The sequence below is a fragment of the Oncorhynchus mykiss genome, chromosome 2, assembly GCF_013265735.2.
Source record: "Oncorhynchus mykiss isolate Arlee chromosome 2, USDA_OmykA_1.1, whole genome shotgun sequence".
Lineage (NCBI taxonomy): Eukaryota > Metazoa > Chordata > Actinopteri > Salmoniformes > Salmonidae > Oncorhynchus > Oncorhynchus mykiss.
Window position 1 is genome coordinate 92,248,439 of NC_048566.1, and position 22,846 is coordinate 92,271,284.

General features: G+C 43.4%; 1 protein-coding gene across 3 annotated transcripts in view; it reads right to left on the minus strand.

Annotated features, from left to right (window-relative positions):
- cry2 (cryptochrome circadian regulator 2) overlaps positions 1-16,581 on the minus strand; it is a 31,589-nt gene extending 15,008 nt beyond the window's left edge. The window contains exons 1-5 of one of the 3 annotated variants that reach the window (XM_036959107.1): positions 16,271-16,581; positions 11,660-11,768; positions 3,123-3,265; positions 1,157-1,204; positions 699-883 (exon numbers count right to left, since the gene is read on the minus strand). In XM_036959107.1, the coding sequence (XP_036815002.1) occupies positions 699-883; positions 1,157-1,204; positions 3,123-3,265; positions 11,660-11,768; positions 16,271-16,428 (643 nt within the window). In that variant the 5' untranslated portion in view covers positions 16,429-16,581. Of the gene's footprint in view, positions 1-698; positions 884-1,156; positions 1,205-3,122; positions 3,266-11,659; positions 11,769-12,559; positions 12,682-16,270 lie in introns of those variants that run through there. The other 2 variants (XM_036959112.1, XM_036959109.1) reach the window with 2 other exon arrangements.
- Between the last annotated feature and the right edge of the window lie 6,265 nt (positions 16,582-22,846).

Below are 22,846 nucleotides of genomic sequence, written 5' to 3' on the forward strand. Positions count from 1 at the left end.
AGTGCCAGCATCGGTTAGTGGTGGTAAATAGACCGTTACGAATAATATAGATGAGAACTCTAGGTAGATAGTGTGGTCTACAGCTTATCATAGGGTAATCTACCTCAGGCAAGCAATACCTCGAGACTTCTTCAATATTAGACATCACGCACCAGCTGCTATTGACAAATAGACACACACCCCCGCCTCTCGTCTTACCAGATGTAGTTTCTCTGTCCTGCCGGTACCATGGAAAATCCCGCCAGCTCTATATTATCCGTGTCTTCGTTCAGCGGTGACTCAGTGAAACATAAGATATTACAGTTTTTAATGTCCCAATGATTGCACGTTGGCCAATAGAACAGATGGCATTGGGAGTTTACTCACTTGCCTACGAATTCTCAGAAGGCAGCCCGACCTATGCCCCATTTTTCTCCATCTTTTCATTCCAACACATGATTCCATTTGTGCCATTTCATAGTTGAGGTCTTAACTATTATTCTACAATGTAGAAAATAGTAAAAATAAAGAAAAACCCTTGAATAAGTGTTCTAAAACGTTTGACAGGTAGTGTATATGGTACACCCAAGTCAAAATGACAATCCATAATTGAATGTCATTCTCTTACATGGTCTGGATGGAGTCTATGCTGGGTTACTGTAAATGCAGTGATTGCTGATATCAAAGGAGTATTAAAATACATCTGATTGATTGATTACCAAGCTCTTCCAGAGAGGGGACACTGTAGTGTTCGTCGTGGTTATCAGCGATCTTCGTCCGACAACTGCCCATCTGTTCTTGTGTGATGGTGGGCAGGGGTTTCATAGGCAGCTCAAGCCTGTTCACTAAGGCCTGGAACCTCTTGAAGGTCAGCGGAGGACTGCCGTTGTTCATCTCAACGATCCTGATAACAGTAGAAACATGAAGGATCGTGAGATTAAAACACATTGAGATACGGGACCGTATTCATAAAGCGTCTCAGAGTAGGAATGCTGATCTAGGATTAGGTCCTCACCCTGCCCCTGTTATCTTATTCATTACGATGTAAAAGGCTAAACTGATCGTAGATCAGCACTTCTAAATCAGACGTTTTGTGAATACCAGGCCCGAGGTAACTTTGTTGAAATGTCCATAATAATACTGCTGTGGTGAAGTGATGCTGTTGAGGAAAACGCACGGGTGATTCTTGACCGCGAGTGGAGGGCAGTTGTTCATCTCAATGATCCTGAAGATGATGGTGTAAATGTAGAGGTAGAAATTATGAAAATGTCATTTCAGGATTAAAACAGAGCATTACTTGTTGAAAGGCCAATTGATACTGATGTGGTGATCTTTGCATGTCAGCAAACTGGTGGGGAAATTAACTGGCCGGTAACTAATTTCTCAGCACAAATCAAAACAATCAATACAGTTCTACTTTTCAGTCGACATGATGTAGTTTTGACATTCTGTACCATCTAAAAACCTATACAGTATAAATGATTGATAGTCAACATAATAATGGTACAGGATTGGATCATAGTTATTGTATTCATCTTTTCTATTACCTCATATACATAAAGTACTTAAACGTATTTAAAAAAAATAATAATCTGGCAACATCTTGACTCATAACAGAGCAAGAGTTGGTGAGATTGGCTCAAACACATCAAGGAAAGAAATTCCACAAATTAATTTTTAACAAGGCACACCTGTTAATTGAAATGCATTCCTGGGGACTACCTCATGAAGCTGGTTGCGAGAATGCCAAGAGTGTGCGAAGCTGTCATCAAGACAAAGGGTGGCAATTTTCAAGAAAATATATTTTGATTTGTTTGACACTTTTTTGGTTACCACATGATTCTATATGTGTTATTTCATTGTTGGGGTCTTCACTATTATTCTACAACGTAGTAAACAAAGAAAACCCCTTGAATGAGTAGGTTCTCCAAACTTTGGACTGGTACTGTAGTTATCCCCTAACCATGGCCTGATTATGTTACAGCGTGAATCTTATAAAATAGGTCCCATCTTATTGGCGCTGTTTGGGCCCTTTTAGGTATTCTTATTGGATCAACTCATATTGTGGGCCGGGCCGAGTAGGCGTCAGGAGCCCCCATGTGTCTCCAGCAGCAATGTGGTTGCGATGGCTGAGCACTGCCACCCCACCTGTCCGCCACGCACATGTCTGCCACAGTGACTGCCTCCCTGCTCAGCCATTTCCTCCTCCCACTGCCTGGAGCTTGCACATGTTGTGTGGTGTGACAGTTAGTTACATTAACCCACCACTAGGAAGCATCACAGAGCTATGGGATTCTATGGGACTGTGTGTTTGTGGGAAGTAGAACATCAAAACTCTTTTAGCTCATTCTACATCAGTGCTTTTCCCCTTTTGAGCTCTGAAGCACTGCTTACAGCATGTCTTTACAGCATGAAATCAGCATTATGTTACCCACTGCATTGTTCTCTAGTTTGACTTCCAGTGGTATACTGACATCACTTAGCCTACTGGATAGACAGACACAATAGACTGTCAAAATCTTATGGACTTCTCTCTGGTCAAACAATCTGTTAATTCAGCATTTTACAGTATTGCTGGGGTAAGTTTATTTCCCACACTGTTCTGTTGTGGTTGTGACGACACCAGACTGTCAGCTGGCTGTCTCCATGACATAACACGTAGCATCATCTCAGATGTGTTACAGCACCACAGCAGTAAGGTTTTCCCTGGGACACACTTTGCTCTGGTTTATCCAATAAGGTGTTGAATAGGGCAAGGGGGATACCTAGTCAGTTGTACAATTGAAGGCCTTCAACCGAAATGTGTCTTCTGCATTTAACCCAACCTCTTTGAATTAGAGGTGCAGAGGGCTGCCTTAATCAACATCCACGTCTTCGGCACCCGGGGTACAGTAGGTTAACTGCCTTGCTCAGGGGCAGAATGACAGATTTTTAATAGCACTGGGAACAGTGTGAGCTCAACATTCAAATGACTAGGTAAGCACTAGCCTGATCCCAGATCTGTTTGTGACGTCTTGCCAACTCCTATGGTCATTGTCCTGAGGCAAAACAATTTGGGACTAGGTTAGATAAGCAGTATAATGGGGAAATAAATATTTTACTTATTGGACCCTTCCTACTGAGTGTGACAGTCAGTGACTAACCTGTCCAAGTTGTAGAGTGTGTGAGAATTCCTCACTATGGTCTCCACTCCAAACTCCTCGGCCATTTTAATGATGGCTCCATCTCTCTCCTTCCCATAGGGCTCAGAGTCATACTCAAAGGTCAACCGGGTGACGTTCCACTCCTACCGACAGGAGCAGAGAGAGATGGGGAGAGAGAGGATGAAAGATAATACATGTTAAGTCACAATGGAACGCTAACTGGGGTTGAGATCCATTTCTCTGATGTTACTGGGACAACACCTTATCTCCCAGACATGGGCCTAAAGATCTGTGAACAGTACACATTATCATTACAATCTAGTCTACATGGCAGGTGGCTAGAGTCTAGGCTACACAAAGGTGAAAGGTTAAAAAAAAATAAAAAAAAATAAAAAACAGGATTCTCCGTCAGTGCTTGCTGAAACAAGTGGTCAGCGTAGGTTATAGAACCTTCTAAAACATCCTACTTGTTGAAGCAGCGGCTGAATAAATGCAGCAATGCATGCTTCAGTGCACCGTGATCTGCAGAACAATTTGATCACTATAACCACATTCACTAGGTCTATAGACACCAGAGGGCACTGTATCTGCAATGCAGTTATTGGAGTTTATCGACATCTGACCTCTATAGCGTTTCCTCCATCTTCAGTAGGCCCTGCTGCTGAACACATGATAATGAGAGCTTAGTGCTGAAAGTGAAACGTACCGAGTGCCCTCTCCGCCTCTCCTCAGACCTGATGGTCTCTTACATAAACAACCCTTTCTCCAACCTGCTGGTCAGTGCGTCACCCACTACACGTATTCTAGCACTGTAAACTGGACATCTGAAAAACTAAAGTGCGGCGAAGTGGTAATTCAGAAGCAAATATCTTCAGAATTACCGTATTATGACAAGCAGCCTTGACGACAGAGGCAATGAGGTGATGTGTATGGCTCTCCTCTTAGTCATCAACCTTCATAGAGGTGAATTGATACCTGCAAAATAAGTCCCATTTCTCAGAAGTGAGAACAGGTGTGTGGATGTGCAGAGTGTTTGGTCCTGGCAGAAGATCATTTGTTCTTTACAGTTTGTTCAGTGTTCCTTGATTTACTTACCAACTGTACCATTGGCTGTATTTCCTAAATGTTCCCGGAGAGACAAACTGGTGATCCATCAGCTTGTCTCATGCATGACCAAACATCATTGTTAGATTAAAATGAGGATGTATGGTAGAAAATGTGGGTAATTAATAGGGATGTAATGATTAATAGAGAAACATTTGAACTGGGGACCGATGAGTAAGAGACGAGTGCATCGGTCTGCGGGACCCCAAAACAGATCCAAATGTATCATGCGTCGGTCAGGAAATCGATTCAAACATTACGAATTGTCAGTTCACACTATTTTTTTTCTCAAATTACTACGCCTTCCGAAAATACCTAATCTTTTGTGACAATTGTGTCCTCTCCTTCAGTGTTGAACTAAGCATGTTATTATGTTGAGTCACTGATCTACAAGTCATTTTGCATGCCAAACAACCCCAGGGAATATCAGTAGTCTAGTCAAACTGGGTGCTTTGTGCAACTCTGCGCGCTGACCAAAAACAGATAGACCTTTTCCCTGATCTGACACATCTGCGCAGCACCTTCAGCAGTCAAATGTTTATGCAATGGCTTGCACAACAGTATACTCTCTTAGTTGAGTGGCAACCAGTGAAATTTGCTAGGTATAAAAAAAATCAAAAGCACTGTAGAAAATGGTGTTTAACGAGAATAAAAGTAGCCTAAGCTACTGCCGGAGAAAACTCATTTGGCTATACATGTTGATTTAGGAAGTAAACATTTATTCTTATTCAAATCATATTTTCCCTAACCCAAAAGAACAATTAAGTAGTTTTTAGGAGCATATTTTTTTTTTACAACTTATACACTTTTCACTCCATACATTGTCCCTGACACCCAAAAGTACTTGTTACACTTTGAATGCTTAGCAGGGGAGAAAAATGGTTCAATTCATACACTTATCAAGATAATATCCCTGGTAATCCTACTGCCTCTCATCTGGCGAACTCACTAAACACACTCTTCGTTTGTAAATTATGTCTGAGTGTTGGCGTGCGCCCCTGGCTATCCATAAAATTAAAAATAAATAAAACTGGTGCCTCTGCGTTTGCTGAATATAAGGAACTTGAAATGATTTATACCTTTACTTTTGATACTTTAGAATATTTAAAACCAAATTATTTTAGACTAACACAAGTAGTATTTTACTGGGTGATTTTCACTGGAGTCATTTTCTATTAAGTTAACTTCCACTGCCTAACCCTTAAGCCTAACCCTTAAGCCTAACCTGTTACGGTGCGTGAATGAGGACCCAAAAGCGAATTAACTTAAACAGAGCTTCTTTAATTACCAAACATAGGTAGGCTCAGACGGACCGGCAGATTCCGACAGGACAAGACAAGGTTACAGCAAACATGACGACAGTCTGGTTCAGGCATGAAACACAACAAACAAGAATCCGACAAGGACAGGAGCAGGAACAGAGAGAGATATAGGGACCCAATCAGAGGGAAAAAGGGAACAGGTGGGAAAAGGGGTGACGAGGTGGTTAGGAGGAGACAAGGCACAGCTGGGGGAAAGAGGGGGAGAAAAGGTAACCTAACAACGACCAGCAGAGGGAGACAGGGTGAAGGGAAAGGACAGAGACAAGACACAACATGACAGTACCCCCCCACTCACCGAGCGCCTCCTGGCGCACTCGAGGAGGAAACCTGGCGGCAACGGAGGAAATCCTCGATCAGCGCACGGTCCAGCACGTCCCGAGAGGGAACCCAACTCCTCTCCTCAGGACCGTACCCCTCCCAATCTACGAGGTACTGGTGACCACGGCCCCGAGGACGCATGTCCAAAATTCTACGGACCCTGTAGATGGGTGCGCCCTCGACAAGGATGGGGGGGGGGGGGGGGGGGGGAAGACGAGCGGGGGCGCGAAGGACGGGCTTGATGCAGGAGACATGGAAGACCGGGTGGACGCGACGAAGGTATCGCGGAAGAAGAAGTCGAACTGCGACAGGATTAATGACCCGAGAAATACGGAACGGACCAATGAACCGCGGGGTCAACTTGCGAGAAGCCGTCTTAAGGGGAAGGTTCTGAGTGGAGAGCCAAACTCTCTGACCGCGACAATATCTAGGACTCTTAGTTCTACGCTTATTAGCAGCCCTCACAGTCTGCGTCCTATAACGGCAAAGTGCAGACCTGACCCTCTTCCAGGTGCGCTCGCAACGTTGGACAAAAGCCTGAGCGGAGGGGACGCTGGACTCGGCGAACTGAGATGAGAACAGCGGAGGCTGGTACCCGAGGCTACTCTGAAAAGGAGATAGCCCGGTCGCAGACGAAGGAAGCGAGTTGTGGGCGTATTCTGCCCAGGGGAGCTGTTCTGACCAAGACGCAGGGTTGCGAAAAGAAAGACTGCGTAAGATGCGACCAATAGTCTGATTGGCCCGTTCTGCTTGACCGTTAGACTGGGGGTGAAAGCCGGAAGAGAGACTGACGGAAGCCCCAATCAAACGGCAAAACTCCCTCCAAAATTGAGACGTGAATTGCGGACCTCTGTCCGAAACGACGTCTGACGGAAGGCCATGAATTCTGAAAACATTCTCGATGATGATTTGTGCCGTCTCTTTAGCAGAAGGAAGCTTAGCAAGGGGAATGAAATGAGCCGCCTTAGAGAACCTATCGACAACCGTAAGAATAACAGTCTTCCCCGCTGACGAAGGCAGTCCGGTGACAAAATCTAAGGCGATGTGAGACCACGGTCGAGAGGGAATAGGAAGCGGCCTGAGACGGCCGGCAGGAGGAGAGTTACCGGACTTAGTCTGCGCGCAGACCGAACAAGCAGCCACGAAACGACGCGTGTCATGCTCCCGGGTGGGCCACCAAAAACGCTGGCGAATGGAAGCAAGCGTACCCCGAACGCCAGGGTGGCCGGCTAACTTGGCAGAGTGAGCCCACTGAAGAACGGCCAGACGAGTAGGAACGGGAACGAAAAGAAGGTTCCTAGGACAAGCGCGCGGCGACGGAGTGTGAGTGAGCGCTTGCTTTACCTGCCTCTCAATTCCCCAGACAGTCAACCCGACAACACGCCCCTCAGGGAGAATCCCCTCGGGGTCAGTGGAGGCTACTGAAGAACTGAAGAGACGAGACAAAGCATCAGGCTTGGTGTTCTTAGAGCCCGGACGATAAGAAATCACGAACTCGAAACGAGCGAAAAACAGCGCCCAACGCGCCTGACGCGCATTAAGTCGTTTGGCAGAACGGATGTACTCAAGGTTCCTATGGTCAGTCCAAACGACAAAAGGAACGGTCGCCCCCTCCAACCACTGTCGCCATTCGCCTAGGGCTAACCGGATGGCGAGCAGTTCGCGGTTACCCACATCATAGTTACGTTCCGACGGCGACAGGCGATGAGAAAAATACGCGCATGGGTGGACCTTGTCGTCAGAGAGGGAGCGCTGAGAAAGAATGGCTCCCACGCCCACCTCTGACGCGTCAACCTCGACAACGAACTGTCTAGAGACGTCAGGTGTAACAAGGATAGGAGCGGATGTAAAACGATTCTTGAGGAGATCAAAAGCTCCCTGGGCGGAAACGGACCACTTAAAGCACGTCTTGACAGAAGTAAGGGCTGTGAGAGGAGCTGCCACCTGACCGAAATTACAGATGAAACGACGATAGAAGTTCGCGAAGCCGAGAAAGCGCTGCAGCTCGACACGTGACTTAGGGACGGGCCAATCAATGACAGCTTGGACCTTAGCGGGATCCATCTTAATGCCTTCAGCGGAAATAACAGAACCGAGAAATGTGACGGAGGAGGCATGAAAAGTGCACTTCTCAGCCTTCACAAAAAGACAATTCTCTAAAAGGCGCTGGAGGACACGTCGAACGTGCTGAACATGAATCTGGAGTGACGGTGAAAAAATCAGGATATCGTCAAGGTAAACGAAAACAAAGATGTTCAGCATGTCTCTCAGGACATCATTGACTAATGCCTGAAAGACAGCTGGAGCGTTAGCGAGGCCGAAAGGAAGAACCCGGTATTCAAAGTGCCCTAACGGAGTGTTAAACGCCGTCTTCCACTCGTCCCCCTCCCTGATGCGCACGAGATGGTAAGCGTTACGAAGGTCCAACTTAGTGAAAAACCTGGCTCCCTGCAGGATCTCGAAGGCTGAAGACATAAGAGGAAGCGGATAACGATTCTTCACTGTTATGTCATTCAGCCCTCGATAATCTATGCAGGGGCGCAGAGACCCGTCCTTCTTCTTGACAAAAAAAAACCCCGCTCCGGCGGGAGAGGAGGAGGGGACTATGGTACCGGCGTCAAGAGCTACAGACAAATAATCTTCGAGAGCCTTACGTTCGGGAGCCGACAGAGAGTATAGTCTACCCCGGGGGGGGGGTGGTTCCCGGAAGGAGATCAATACTACAATCATACGACCGGTGTGGAGGAAGAGAGGTGGCCCTGGACCGACTGAACACCGTGCGCAGATCGTGATATTCCTCCGGCACCCCTGTCAAATCACCAGGCTCCTCCTGTGAAGAAGAGACAGAGGAAACAGGAGGGATAGCAGACATTAAACATTTCACATGACAAGAGACGTTCCAGGAGAGGATAGAATTACTAGACCAATTAATGGAAGGATTATGACAAACTAGCCAGGGATGGCCCAAAACAACAGGTGTAAAAGGTGAACGAAAAATTAAAAAAGAAATGGTTTCACTATGATTACCAGAAACAGTGAGGGTTAAAGGTAGCGTCTCACGCTGAATCCTGGGGAGAGGACTACCATCCAGGGCGAACAAGGCCGTGGGCTCCTTTAACTGTCTGAGAGGAATGTCATGTTCCCGAGCCCAGGTCTCGTCCATAAAACAGCCCTCCGCCCCAGAGTCTATTAAGGCACTGCAGGAAGCTGACGAACCGGTCCAGCGTAGATGGACCGACAAGGTAGTGCAGGATCTTGAAGGAGAGACAGGAGTAGTAGCGCTCACCAGTAGCCCTCCGCTTACTGATGAGCTCTGGCCTTTTACTGGACATGAAGTGACAAAATGACCAGCGGAACCGCAATAGAGACAGAGGCGGTTGGTGATTCTCCGTTCCCTCTCCTTAGTCGAGATGCGGATACCTCCCAGCTGCATGGGCTCAGCACCCGAGCCGGCAGAGGAAGATGGTAGTGATGCGGAGAGGGGGGCAACGGAGAACGCGAGCTCCTTTCCACGAGCTCGGTGACGAAGATCAACCCGTCGCTCAATGCGAATAGCGAGTTCAATCAAGGAATCCACGCTGGAAGGAACCTCCCGGGAGAGAATCTCATCCTTTACCTCTGCGCGGAGACCCTCCAGAAAACGAGCGAGCAAAGCCGGCTCGTTCCAGCCACTGGAGGCAGCAAGAGTGCGAAACTCAATAGAGTAGTCTGTTATGGATCGATTACCTTGACATAGGGAAGACAGGGCCCTGGAAGCCTCCTCCCCAAACACAGATCGATCAAAAACCCGTATCATCTCCTCCTTAAAGTCCTGATACTGGTTAGTACACTCAGCCCTTGCCTCCCAGATTGCCGTGCCCCACTCACGAGCCCGTCCAATAAGGAGAGATATGACGTAGGCGACACGAGCAGTGCTCCTGGAGAAAGTGTAGGGCTGGAGAGAAAACACAATATCACACTGGGTGAGGAACGAGCGGCATTCAGTGGGCTCCCCAGAGTAACACGGCGGGTTATTGATTCTGGGCTCCGGAGATTCGAAAGCCCTGGAAGTGGCCGGTGGATCGAGGCGGAGATGGTGAACCTGTTCTGTGAGGTTGGAGACTTGGGTGGCCAGGGTCTCAACGGCATGTCGAGCAGCAGACAATTCCTGCTCGTGTCTGCCTAGCATCGCTCCCTGGATCCCGACGGCTGAGTGGAGAGGATCCGAAGTCGCTGGGTCCATTCTTGGTCGGATTCTTCTGTTACGGTGCGTGAATGAGGACCCAAAAGCGAATTAACTTAAACAGAGCTTCTTTAATTACCAAACATAGGTAGGCTCAGACGGACCGGCAGATTCCGACAGGACAAGACAAGGTTACAGCAAACATGACGACAGTCTGGTTCAGGCATGAAACACAACAAACAAGAATCCGACAAGGACAGGAGCAGGAACAGAGAGAGATATAGGGACCTAATCAGAGGGAAAAAGGGAACAGGTGGGAAAAGGGGTGACGAGGTGGTTAGGAGGAGACAAGGCACAGCTGGGGGAAAGAGGGGGAGAAAAGGTAACCTAACAACGACCAGCAGAGGGAGACAGGGTGAAGGGAAAGGACAGAGACAAGACACAACATGACATAACCCTTAAGCCTAACCCTTAAGCCTAACCCTTAAGCCTAACCCTTAAGCCTAAAATTGCATTTGAACAAATTCAGGACATTAAAAATCTAGTATTGTTTGACTACCTTGTCAGGATATACACACACGACATGAGTCAGCTCAGACAAATCCAGCCCGTGAGCTCCATCAGCAGCAGATTGTGACTTTAGAATGGAAAATGAATGTGTTCAGTGCATCGAATTGATTGGTTCATCTAATCAAACCAGATAGTTCCAAACTAAAACGTATCGCTGCTGTATCGTACCACAGATCCTAATCGAATTGTCTTGAAAGGGAACGATGCACATCCATAGTAAGTAAGCAGGTTTATGTTCTCTGTAAGAATGCATATTCTCAGAACCCATTTTTTATTTATTTGGGATGAACATTGAGGTGGGTGGGTGGTAGGCTGTGTAGTATTAGGGCTATAGTTGTCTTCTGAGAAACTAAACCTATTGATGGACCCAAATAAGCCTATAAAATGCCCAAATTTATGTGCCATCACTATTAAAAACAAAACAGGGATTGAGTTTTACAATTTGGGTTATGGAACGTCTAGTAGGGCCGGGACGTACCAGTATCGCGATACTCACTAGTATTAAAAAATAAATCTGCAGCTTAACTATGCAATAATGAGGATAATATTATGTTACTCATGGTCATATATTTTGTGAGTGGAGCTCAAAGGTGATCCTTCCAAAACAATGCAAACCTTTTGTCAGACAGTTAGGGAGACAATTCTCACATTGCAGTATTACTCAAATGCATGGTTCTGTAGAATACTATTGTGATAATCCGAATGAAGCCATACCACGGAAGATGTTCACTGCAATTACCCATGATTCAAGGTGTAGTGTACAATTAATACACCCACTGATTCCAGTCATTACGGAGTAGTAGCCTAGTCTACCTCACATCCAGGTATGAAAATACTTGCATATTGACAAAGCTGGCAATGTTAGATTGAGATAGCTCAATTGTCTTGTGCTAAAGTACAGTAAGTGCATAAGTTTAGGCCTACATGTTTTTTGAAGTAACTGCTCGCAACTGTAGGCTTATGAGCTTTTGCTGGACCCAATTCAATGAAAATGCTCATTACATAAAGTAGTATAACCCAAAATCAAAGCTGTAGGGCTAACCGTGACTTGACTACAGTACCTTAAAGAGACTGGGAAACACGTTAGCAGGTTGGCCTCGCACCACAAACAGCCTAGAATCGAGCTTCCTCAAACTGCTGTCCAGGTCCTCCAAAGACTCCAGCAGAAACCTGTGAAAAGAATATCTCAACCAATCAACAAATGTGAACATTTCTTTTAACAAGGAAATTTGTCATTGTTTTTTTTAAGAGCTCTGTGACAAAGTCGAAACTTAGATAGGGCCGGGACTATAACAGTATTGTGGCAAGGAAACAAAACACAAATTAGATTTCACTTCTTTAGGAAAACAACCCTAATGTTGGGAAGAAATATCATTATGTTGTCATCCAGAGTCACATGTATTTATTTTCCAGGCTAAAACATCACAAACACAATATTTTAAAGGAACAAGGAGTTTGATCTGTTTCATGTTTTCATTTTGGCCATGGAAAAAAATAATAGCGATACTGGTATCGTCCTGACCCTAAACTTACACGCTTTTTTAGACTAACACAATATGTGTTGCCAGCGCAGTCTTTCCTTACTTAACATCAGATTTGGCCTTGGATGTGGTGACTTTGTGGACAGCGGTTGACAGTGGCAACCATATAGAATAAAGAAACCTTACGAGGAACTCGCTGAGCCCTTATAGAAGGATCCCCATTATCATCTGGTAGTCAGCCACAACAGGATACATAGATGGGAGAATAGGAGAGCCATAACGGCTTGGCCCACCCACATACAGTTCAACATCAGTGTTTCCACAGTGCCTTCGGAAAGTATTCAGACCCCTCCACTTTGTTACATTAGCCATATTCTAAATTGATTTAATAAAAACATTTTCTCGGCCATCTACACACAATACCACATACTGACAAACCCCATACTGAAATTTTAGCAAATGTATTCAAAATAGAAATACCTTATTTAGATAAGTATTCAGCCCCTTCGCTATGACACTCGAATTTGAGCTCTGGTGCATTGTGTTTCCACTGATCATCCTTGAGATGTTTTTATAACTTGATTGGAGTCCACCTGTGGTAAATTCCATTGATTGGACATGATTTGGAAAGGCACACACACACACCGGTCTATATGAGGTCCCACAGTTGACATGTCTGAGCAAAAACCAAGCCATAATTTTGTCAAGGCACAGATGTGGGGAAGAGTACCAAACAATTTCTCCAAGAACACTGTGGTCTCCATCCTTCTTAAATAGAAGAAGTTTGGAACCACCAATACTTTTTCTAGAACTGGCCACCCAGCTAAACTGAGCAATCAGGGGAGAAGGGCCTTGGTCAGGTGACCAAGTACCCGATGGTCACTCTGACAGAGCTCTTTATGGTAGTGGCCAGACTGAAGCCACTCCTCCGTAAAAAAGGCACATGACAGCCCGCATTGGAGTTTGCCAAAGGCACCTAAAGACTCCCAGATCATGAGAAACAAGATTCTCTGGTCTGATGAAACCAAGATTGAACTCTATGGCCTGAATGCCAAGCGTCACGTCTGGAGGAAACCTGGCACCATCCCGCCAGTGTAGCAAGCATCATGCTGTGGGGATGTTTTTCAGCGGCAGGATCGAGGGAAAGATGAACGGAGCAGAGTAGAGAGATCCTTGATGAAAACCTGCTCCAGAGTGCTCAGGACCTCAGACTGGGGCGAATGTTCACCTTCCAACAGGACAACAACCCTAAGCACACAGCCAAGACAATGCAGGACTGGTTTCGGGACAAGTCTCAATGTCCAGCCAGAGCCTGGACTTGATGAACATGATCGAACAGGAAATAGCTGTGCAGCAACGCTCCCCATCCAACCTGACAGAGCTTGAGAGGATCTGCAGAGAAGAATGGGAGAAACTCCCCAAATACAGGTGTGCCAAGCTTGTTGTGCCATACCCAAGAAGACTCGATTCCATAATTGCTGCCAAACAAAGTACTGATTAAAGGGTCTAAATACTTATGTAAATGTAATAATTAAGTTCGATATTTTTAAGAAATTAGAAACAATTTCAAATAAATGTTTTTTGCTTTGTCATTATGGGATATTGTGTGAAGATTGAAAACCATTTAATCATTTGTAGAATAGTGAGGACATCAAAACTATGAAACACATATGGAATATGTAGTAACCAAAAAAGTATTATATATTTGAGATTCTTCAAAGTAGCCAGCCTTTGCCTTGACAGCTGAACCTCTCAACCAGCTTCATGAGGTAGTCACCTGGAATGCATTTCAACTAACAGGTGTGCCTTGTTAAAAGTTCATTTGTGTAATTTCTTTCCTTCCTAATGCGTTTGAGCCAATCAGTTGTGTTGTGACAAACTAGGGGTGGCATATAGAAGATAGCCCTATTTGGTAAAAGACCAAGTTCATATTACGGCAAGAACAGCTCAAATAAGCAAAGAGAAGTAGTCCATCATTACTTCAAGACAAAAAAGTCAAGAACTTTGAACTTTTCTTCAAGTGCCGTCGCTAAAACCATCAAGCGCTATGATGAAACTGGCTCTCATTAGAGTTACCAGCCTAAAAAATTGCAGCCCAAATAAATACTTCAGGGTTCAAGTAAGAGATACATCTCAACAGCAACTGTTCGGAGGAATTAGGCCCTCATGGTCGAAAAGCTGCAAAGAAACCACCACTAAAAGGACACCAATAATAAGAAGAGACTTGCTTGGGCCAAGAATAATGGAAATCTGTCATTTGGTTTGAGCAGTCCAAATCTCATCTGAGATTTTTTGTTCCAATCGCCGTGTCTTTGTGAGACGCAGAGTAGGTGAACAGATGATCTCCGCGTGTGTGGTTCCCACTGTGAAGCATGGAGGTGGTGCTTTGCTGGTGACACTGTCTGTGATTTATTTTGAATTCTAGGCACACTTAACCAGCATGGCTACCACAGCATTCTGCAGCAATACACCATTCCCATCTGGTTTGAGCTTAGTGGGACTATCATTTGTTTTTCAACAGGACAATGACTGAAAAAAACACACCTCCAGGTTGTTAAAGGGCTATTTGACCAAGGAGAGTGACAGTGCTGCATCAGAATACCTGGCCTATTATTCTACAATGTAGAAAATTGTAAAAATAAAGAAAAACCCTAGGTGTGCCCAAATGTTTGACTGGTACCATCTGTATTTGGGATGGTAAAATGTTTTCACTGTAAACTTAAAACAACTAACAGATATGTAGAAAAGATAATGGAGCTCATATATATATATATATATATATATATATAAAAATAAGGTAATCTTTGAGAACAAACAAATCACCTAAATAAAAACTGGGAGTCAGGGAGAATCTAAAATTAAAAAAGTGTCACGGCATGGGGCCATCATTGATTTTGTCATAACAGATGGCTTTCTGAAGCTGTTCATTATGTCGATTATATATCACACGCACGCTGCACACATATAGCCTATAGATCGGTGGTCACCAACCGGTCGATCTTCAAGGCATTCCTAGTCGCTCAAACATTTCTTTAGAAAAGCCAAAGAAAAAGGCTTGCGCTACTTGTTTTGTTATTTGTGTTGCGCTGTTGGCTTTAGCTGCACTTGATTCAAAAGCCCTGCGCACCGAGTAGGCAAAGTGTAACCGTTTGGAACCATTTAATGTCTGAAAAGACAAAGTCAGTCTGCCTGGCGGACCTGTAGATCTGTGGTTTCATCGAGTTTGTCTACTGCGCTGGCCAATGGCTGGCTAACTAGACAAATCAGTTAAGAACAAATTCGTATTTATAATGACGGCCTACACCGGCCAAACCCAGACGACACTAAACCAACTGGGCAATGTCCTATGGGACTCCCAATCACAGCCAGTTGTGATACAGCCTGTATTCGAATTGTAGTGACGCCTCTAGCACTGAGATGCAGTAGAATTGCATTGCCGAGGCAGTGCGTACGTCAAACTATATGGTAGATAGCTTGACAGAAATGGTAGCAGAAGGTGATGTTATACTTTTGTTACATACAGTTCCAGATGATACTGCGTAATATTTTGCGCAATGACACTGTCGGTGTGTTAGAAATTATGTGGTCCAGTAGCGGAACGAGATTGCATGAAGATGACCTATAACGTAATGACGGAATTGCATGAATAATATTTATAGTGTAATGACATTTGTCACGATATAAACGGGCCTCGTGCACACCGGATTCGTTTAATTGGGAAGCAATCTACACCGCTGCAACTCTTCTGCTGGACTAGGTTGCGGTGCGTGGCAGTGTTGGCTTTTTTTCTCGTCAATTTGTGCGTCGTTTTGCAGTATAAGTAGTAAACTACCGAAAAAGTTGCTAATTTGTAGCGTGATTATTTTTGTTGTGATGCGGAGCAAGACAATGCCCGATGTCTTGCCAGCATTTTCAGTGATGCAGATGTGCTTCGCTTTTCCACTAGCTAGTTCGTGTATACTTCCTAAAATTCTTATTTACAATGACGGCCTACCCCGGCCAAATCTGTAAAACTGGGACTCCCAATTACTGCCGGATGTGATACAGCCTGGAATCGAACCAGGGACTGTAGTGTGACGCCTCTTGCACTGAGTTGCAGTGCCTTAGACCTCGGGGCCACGCTGATTATACAGCTAATAATTTCATTAAGTTATAGTTAGTCGTTTTAGTAATGTGTGCATTGACACTGACCTCCATCTGTTGATGCCGACGTTGGCGGAACCAGCAAACCACGGATCCAAAATATAAACACATCGCACAGTGTCCGCGCTATTTAGAGCTTCCTGTAAAGCCGGATTATCGTGTAACCGCAGTCCCTTACGAAACCAATGCACTGAATTCACAACCATGATTCCAAGCTAGTCCATAGTATTACCAAAAATAACAAATTGAATCAAGATAAATCCTAAAATGTCTTCATTTTACGATGTAACAGACACGCTTTCAGTCCTGTCAACAACACCAATAAATGTGGAACGGACGGATCCAAAGCACTACTACGTAACCACTTTCTTCTTCTCTCTTCCCCCATTGGTCAGAGAGTGACCGTTTAGCTCAGCGTCAATTGGTTGCTCCGCACGTGTTATATCAGAACGCCACGTTTTCTGAAAGTTGAACCCTTCTTATTAAAGCTCAATGCGTGGAACACATATAGAATGATCGTTAGTTATAAATGTTCAATTCTAATTGTTTTTTGTTGATGTTGTTTTTGGTCTTCTTACTTTTGTTTATTTCACTTGCTTTGGCAATGTAATCACATGTTTCCCATGGCGATAAAGCCCATTTGAATTGAATATAACACAGAGGAAGACGTGAAGCGAGAGGGATAACTGGGCCCTACACCTGTCTTCTCCAGCAGGTGGCATTTTTTTTACACACAAAAGTGATGAGTTTTTGTATAGAGGTCAATGAGCGTGTCCAATTTGGTTAACAAACACCATGATGGTTTATTTGTTTAATAGAATGCAATGCTTACGTTGTTACGTATGTACTGATATAAGTAGGACACGTGACATCCCGGGAATTTATTCTGAAAAGGATTTACAGTACTCATATTTTGTCAATTGATCACAGTCCGGTGGGAACATTGCAGGGTTAAAGATTAACAATTAGCAATGGAAGCGACTGAAGTATCCACCGATGTACTCTTAAAAGTTACGATTCATGTGTCTGCTTAGTGATCTATGCATTGAGTATTTAGACCAAAAATTAACTGAACCAGAGAAGGACGGCCTGAACCTAGCGGATAGTCTAAACCTGTCCTGCATGAACGCAGCACAAAAGTTTTCAATATGAAGTCAATACTACCTTCTAGTGGTGAGTTTTATTAATTGCAGGTTTCAAAACAGAACGATTTAATCTCAAGATGAACTATTGCATTCATTTCTTATTTCTGACCTCACAAACTAATGGGAGTTTTCTTCTCAGCCTTGGGAAAATATATTTTTTTCATATCAGTCTGTCCTCTTATATGGCACAAAGTATGTAATCATGTGGAGAATGGAACCCAACAAAATAACCACCCTCATCCATGACCAACATTAGAAAATACAATTTGAGATATTATTCAGATCACATCAAGAGAGAGTATGATGGAGACATTTACAAATACAGTATTTTGATTTCAGGTGTGAGGTGCTTTAACCACCAGGTGGTGTGTGTATCCAAGTTATGGAAGAGAACAGCTTGTTGATATGTTCTCTCAATTAAATTCAAGGGCTTTATTGGCCTGGGAAACACATGTTAACATTTCCAAAGCAAATGAAGTAGATAATAAACAAAAGTGAAATAAACAATAAAAATTAACAGTAAACATTACACTGACATAAGTTCCAAAAGAATAAAGATGTTTCAAATGTCATATTATGGGAAAATATATATTTTTCTCTCTCTCTCTCTCTCTCTCTCTCTCTCTCTCTCTCTCTCTCTCTCTCTCTCTCTCTCTCTGTGTGTGATGGTTGGGCAGAGCTTCACACAGAAAGATCTAACAGATGTAGCAGCATTGAGGTGCTGGTCTAACTTCTCATCCTGTTTCTCTGCAGCATGCCAATGCAAGGGAAAGATATGGCTTATGATTTATCATCAGGATTGATAGAATGACAAATACTGGCTTATTTTAGCCCCATATGAAACATGTGCATTCATGATCTACTAATGTACGAACACACACATCTATCACAAATAGGAATCTGTAGAAAAGTTGTTTTTTACTGGTCTGGAGCTGAAATCGACCAATCATTCTCCCCATTTATATTCAGTAAAGTACTGTAGGTCTAACACATCCTTTAGGTGGTGCTATAACCATTTATTATGATGGCCCCCCTAGGCCCCCTTATCGGAGCCTCATTGGAGTATAGTCCCTGAGGAATACAGTGTATTATGAACAATGAAACCAGAGCATGCTGGTTATCATCACTGTTTAAATCAGCAGCTTGATGGTGAAAAGGATGCTTCAAACTATCAATCAAATGTATTAGGCATTGAGTTGAGTTTAGGTTTGAATTTGAGTTTATCTTTGAAGTACAGTGCATTTGTATTTTTATGAACTGCAGGATGACCTCAGGTCTCTGCATGCAGGAAGATTTCAGATGACCTTGTCTTGTATTTGAAACTTTCCCACTTCATTTTTTTCTTCTAACTATTTCAACTCTCTGAGATGATGACATCTCTTCAATAATTGTGTTAATCCTTCAATTTCGGTAATCCTTTTTTTAATGCATTGGGGCCACATCAAGAGTGAACAGAAAGTACAGTATCTCTCAATGCATGCTAACACTATTAGTCCTCTAATCTCTCTAAAATTGGCCAAGTGGAGAACGAATTGTATACAGTAACAACCTCAGTCTCTGCTATGTAAATCTCTTTTTAATACCAAAAAAATAATTTCTAAAAATCACATCTTGAACCGTAGGATGTTACAGAATTTTGACTGTGCCATTTTCCTACACTTCTAACTGGGAGACATTTAAGGGATATTGATCATAGTTCATCGTTATATTCCTCCCACCTATTCCTCCTACTTGAATTAATAATACATTCCACAGTGGAATATGATAAATAGCTTGTCTTATAAAGATAGGAGATCAGGCAGTCTTCTTATTTCTGTAACAGTTATTTTAATCAGAACAGCTAAACGCTCTGTGATTTAAACTTGATTTCACAGAAGCTGGAGCTGATGACATTTGGAGTTTTATCTGAGATGTGATAACATTATCTAATGGTAAATTGAACACCTCTGAATGCCTCAATGAAAGGCACAGTTTATGGTACCCTTGGGGTCACCTTTGGGCTGCCTGGTATGACAAGATAATCATGTTTGTTAGATAAAATGTGTGTCTAAGAATTCAGTAACATTCAGCAAATGGAGCATTTGGGTAGTCTTTTTTAATGTAAAAAATCTGTATGGGTGGAATATTGCAAGCCTTTGCGTGCATTAAGCATGTTTTGATTGTTGCTTTTGTGAGACAATCTACTTGTCACGTCGTGTATGCTGGTGCCAGGGAAGTCAAGAGCAGGAGAATCAAACTTGGTATAATTGGAGTATTTGAATAACTTAAAACAAACTCCAAAACCAAAGTCCATAATAAAATAAATGTGGGTACAAGAACCCGTCGCACACCAATCCATAAAACATGAACATAACAATAAACAATCTCTGACAAGGACAGGAGGGGAAACAGAGGGTTAAATATACAACACTTAATGAATGGGATTGGAACCAGGTGTGTAAGAAGACCAGACAAAACCAATGGAAAATGAAACATAGATCAATGATGGCTAGAAGACCGGTGACATCGACTGCCGAGCACCGCCCGAACAAGGAGAGGCATCGACTTCGGTAGAAGTTGTGACACTACTGTAGATTAAAGAGTAGGATCTCTGCAGGAAAATCACTGATTAAAATCACATATTATATATTATAAACTGGGTGGTTCGAGCCCACAATACTGATTGGCTGTATACCATGGGTATGACAAAATCTTTATCTTTACTCTTATAATTTAGTTGGCAAGCAGTTTATAATAGCAATAAGGCACCTCAGTGGTTTGTGGTATATGGTCAATATACCATGGCTAAGGGCTGTATCCAGGCACTCCACATTGCATCGTGCATAAGAACAGCCCTTTGCCGTGGTATATTGGTCATATACCACACCCCCCCAGTCTTTATTGCTTAATTAAATTATGTATAATGTGATTTAATAACAAGATACAGTTTTGTGATTTATTAAAGAACACTATGATAGAAGATTGACCTTGAATTTCACACCTTAAAGAATCCTATGAATAGTTCCAGAACTACTAGAAGTACACTTTAAGTTTTCAGAATCTTAGGAATACTTCCAGAACTACCTAAAGTTTACTTTAAGTTGCCTACAATTCACCTCCTCCCAGGACCACCTCCTTGTGGGAGAACAGGTGTTAGTGTGTACATTAAGCTAGGGTTAGGGTTGTGGTTGAGGCTAAGATTAGGATTGCCGTTGAGAATAAGGGTTGAATTGGGATGTGGATTTGAAGCTAAGGTTAGGGTTGTGGTTGAGACTAGGGTTGAACATGGATGTGGATATGAAGCTAGGGTTAAGGGTTGTGGTTGAGGCTAAGGTTAGAGTTGAATCGGAATGTGGATATGAAGCTAGGGTTAGGGTTGTGGTTGTGGTTGAGACTAGGGTTGAACAGGGATGTGGATATGAAGCTAGGGTTAAGGGTTGTGGTTGAGGCTAAGGTTAGAGTTGAATCGGAATGTGGATATGAAGACATAGTAAAGATCAAGTAACAGTCTTATTCCCATGTTTTTTCCCCAGTAGAGTAAAGAGGGACAGTTTAAGGTGATAAGGTCCTCTGTGAGTACCAACCGGCATACTTTTAAGCAGATATTAGTTGGCTAGAGTGAGGTGAGGAACCAAGACAACAGAGAAAGTCATTATGTTAGGTGCCTTGTGTCACATCCTGACCTTAGTTCCTTTTTTATGTCTCTGTTTTAGTTTGGTCAGGGCGTGAGTTGGGGTGGGCATTCTATGTTTTGTGTTCTATGTTTTCTATTTCTATGTGTTTGGCCTGGTATGGTCCCCAATCAGAGGCAGCTGGCAATCATAGTCTCTGATTGAGAACCATACTTAGGCAGCCTGTTTTCCCACTATGGGTAGTTATTTTCTGGTTAGTGTTTGTTGCACCTGTCAGAACTGTTCGTTTATCGGTTTTGTTGTTTTTGTTTGTGTTGTTGTTTGTGTTCATTCTGGATTAAAAGTATTATGGATACGTACCACACTGCGCTTTGGTCCTCCTCTCCTTCTCCCGACGACATTCGTTACACCTTGGCAATATGATTACTTTTACCTTTCTGGCAGTAACAAATGACAACATATTGGTCACAGAATGCTGTCCAAGAAAATACCCCACTTGCTCCTTTTAACACTGTGGGAAAAGGTCCAAAGTAACCCCCCCCCCCCCAAAGCAAGTCTTTGAATTGGTAGAATAGCACGTCGAACCAAATCAATTTTTTTTGGTCACATACACATATTTAGCAGATGTTATTGCGGGTGCGAAATGCTTGTGTTCCTAGCTCCAACAGTGCAGTAGTATCTCACAATTCACAACAATAAATACAAATCTAAAAGTGCAAAAATGGAATAAAGAAATATAGAAATATTGGGACGAAACATTGCATTGGAAACAGACAAAGGGCTTGATGTAAGAGCATAGATAATGTCCTGTTAGAAAAATGCCGGGATAGTCTGCTGTTATACAAAGACCACTGCCATTTATTGTATTTTTCTGCCAGTTGTTTCAATGCAGATAACAAAAATAAGTATGGTGATAGCTAGACATAATGTTGATAGTGTTGCCATTCTTCTATGCATCCATTTTTACAGCAGCATCTGTTGAACGGAATAATACATGAATTAAATGGAATAATACAAGTAGGAAGATGTGTCAATGTTTACATGTGGGACAATGTGCAACAAATTATTCTAACGCCTTGTGAGGAGCATTTCACTGACACTGAGGAGCATTTCACTGACACTGAGGAGCATTTCACTGACACTGAGGAGCATTTCACTGACACTGAGGAGCATTTCACTGACACTGAGAAACATTTCACTGACACTGAGGAGCATTTCACTGACACTGAGGAGCATTTCACTGACACTGAGGAGCATTTCACTGACACTGAGAAACATTTCACTGACACAGGAGCATTTCACTGACACTGAGGAGCATTTCACTGACACTGAGGAGCATTTCACTGACACTGAGAAACATTTCACTGACACAGGAGCATTTCACTGACACTGAGGAGCATTTCACTGACACTGAGAAACATTTCACTGACACAGGAGCATTTCACTGACACTGAGGAGCATTTCACTGACACAGGAGCATTTCACTGACACTGAGGAGCATTTCACTGACACTGAGGAACATTTCACTGACACTGGAGCATTTCACTGACACTGAGGAGCATTTCACTGACACTGAGGAGCATTTCACTGACACAGGAGCATTTCACTGACACTGAGGAACATTTCACTGACACAGGAGTATTTCACTGACACTGAGGAACATTTCACTGACACTGAGGAGCATTTCACTGACACAGGAGCATTTCACTGACACTGAGGAGCATTTCACTGACACTGAGGAGCATTTCACTGACACAGGAGCATTTCACTGACACTGAGGAGCATTTCACTGACACAGGAGTATTTCACTGACACTGAGGAACATTTCACTGACACTGAGGAGCATTTCACTGATACTGAGGAGCATT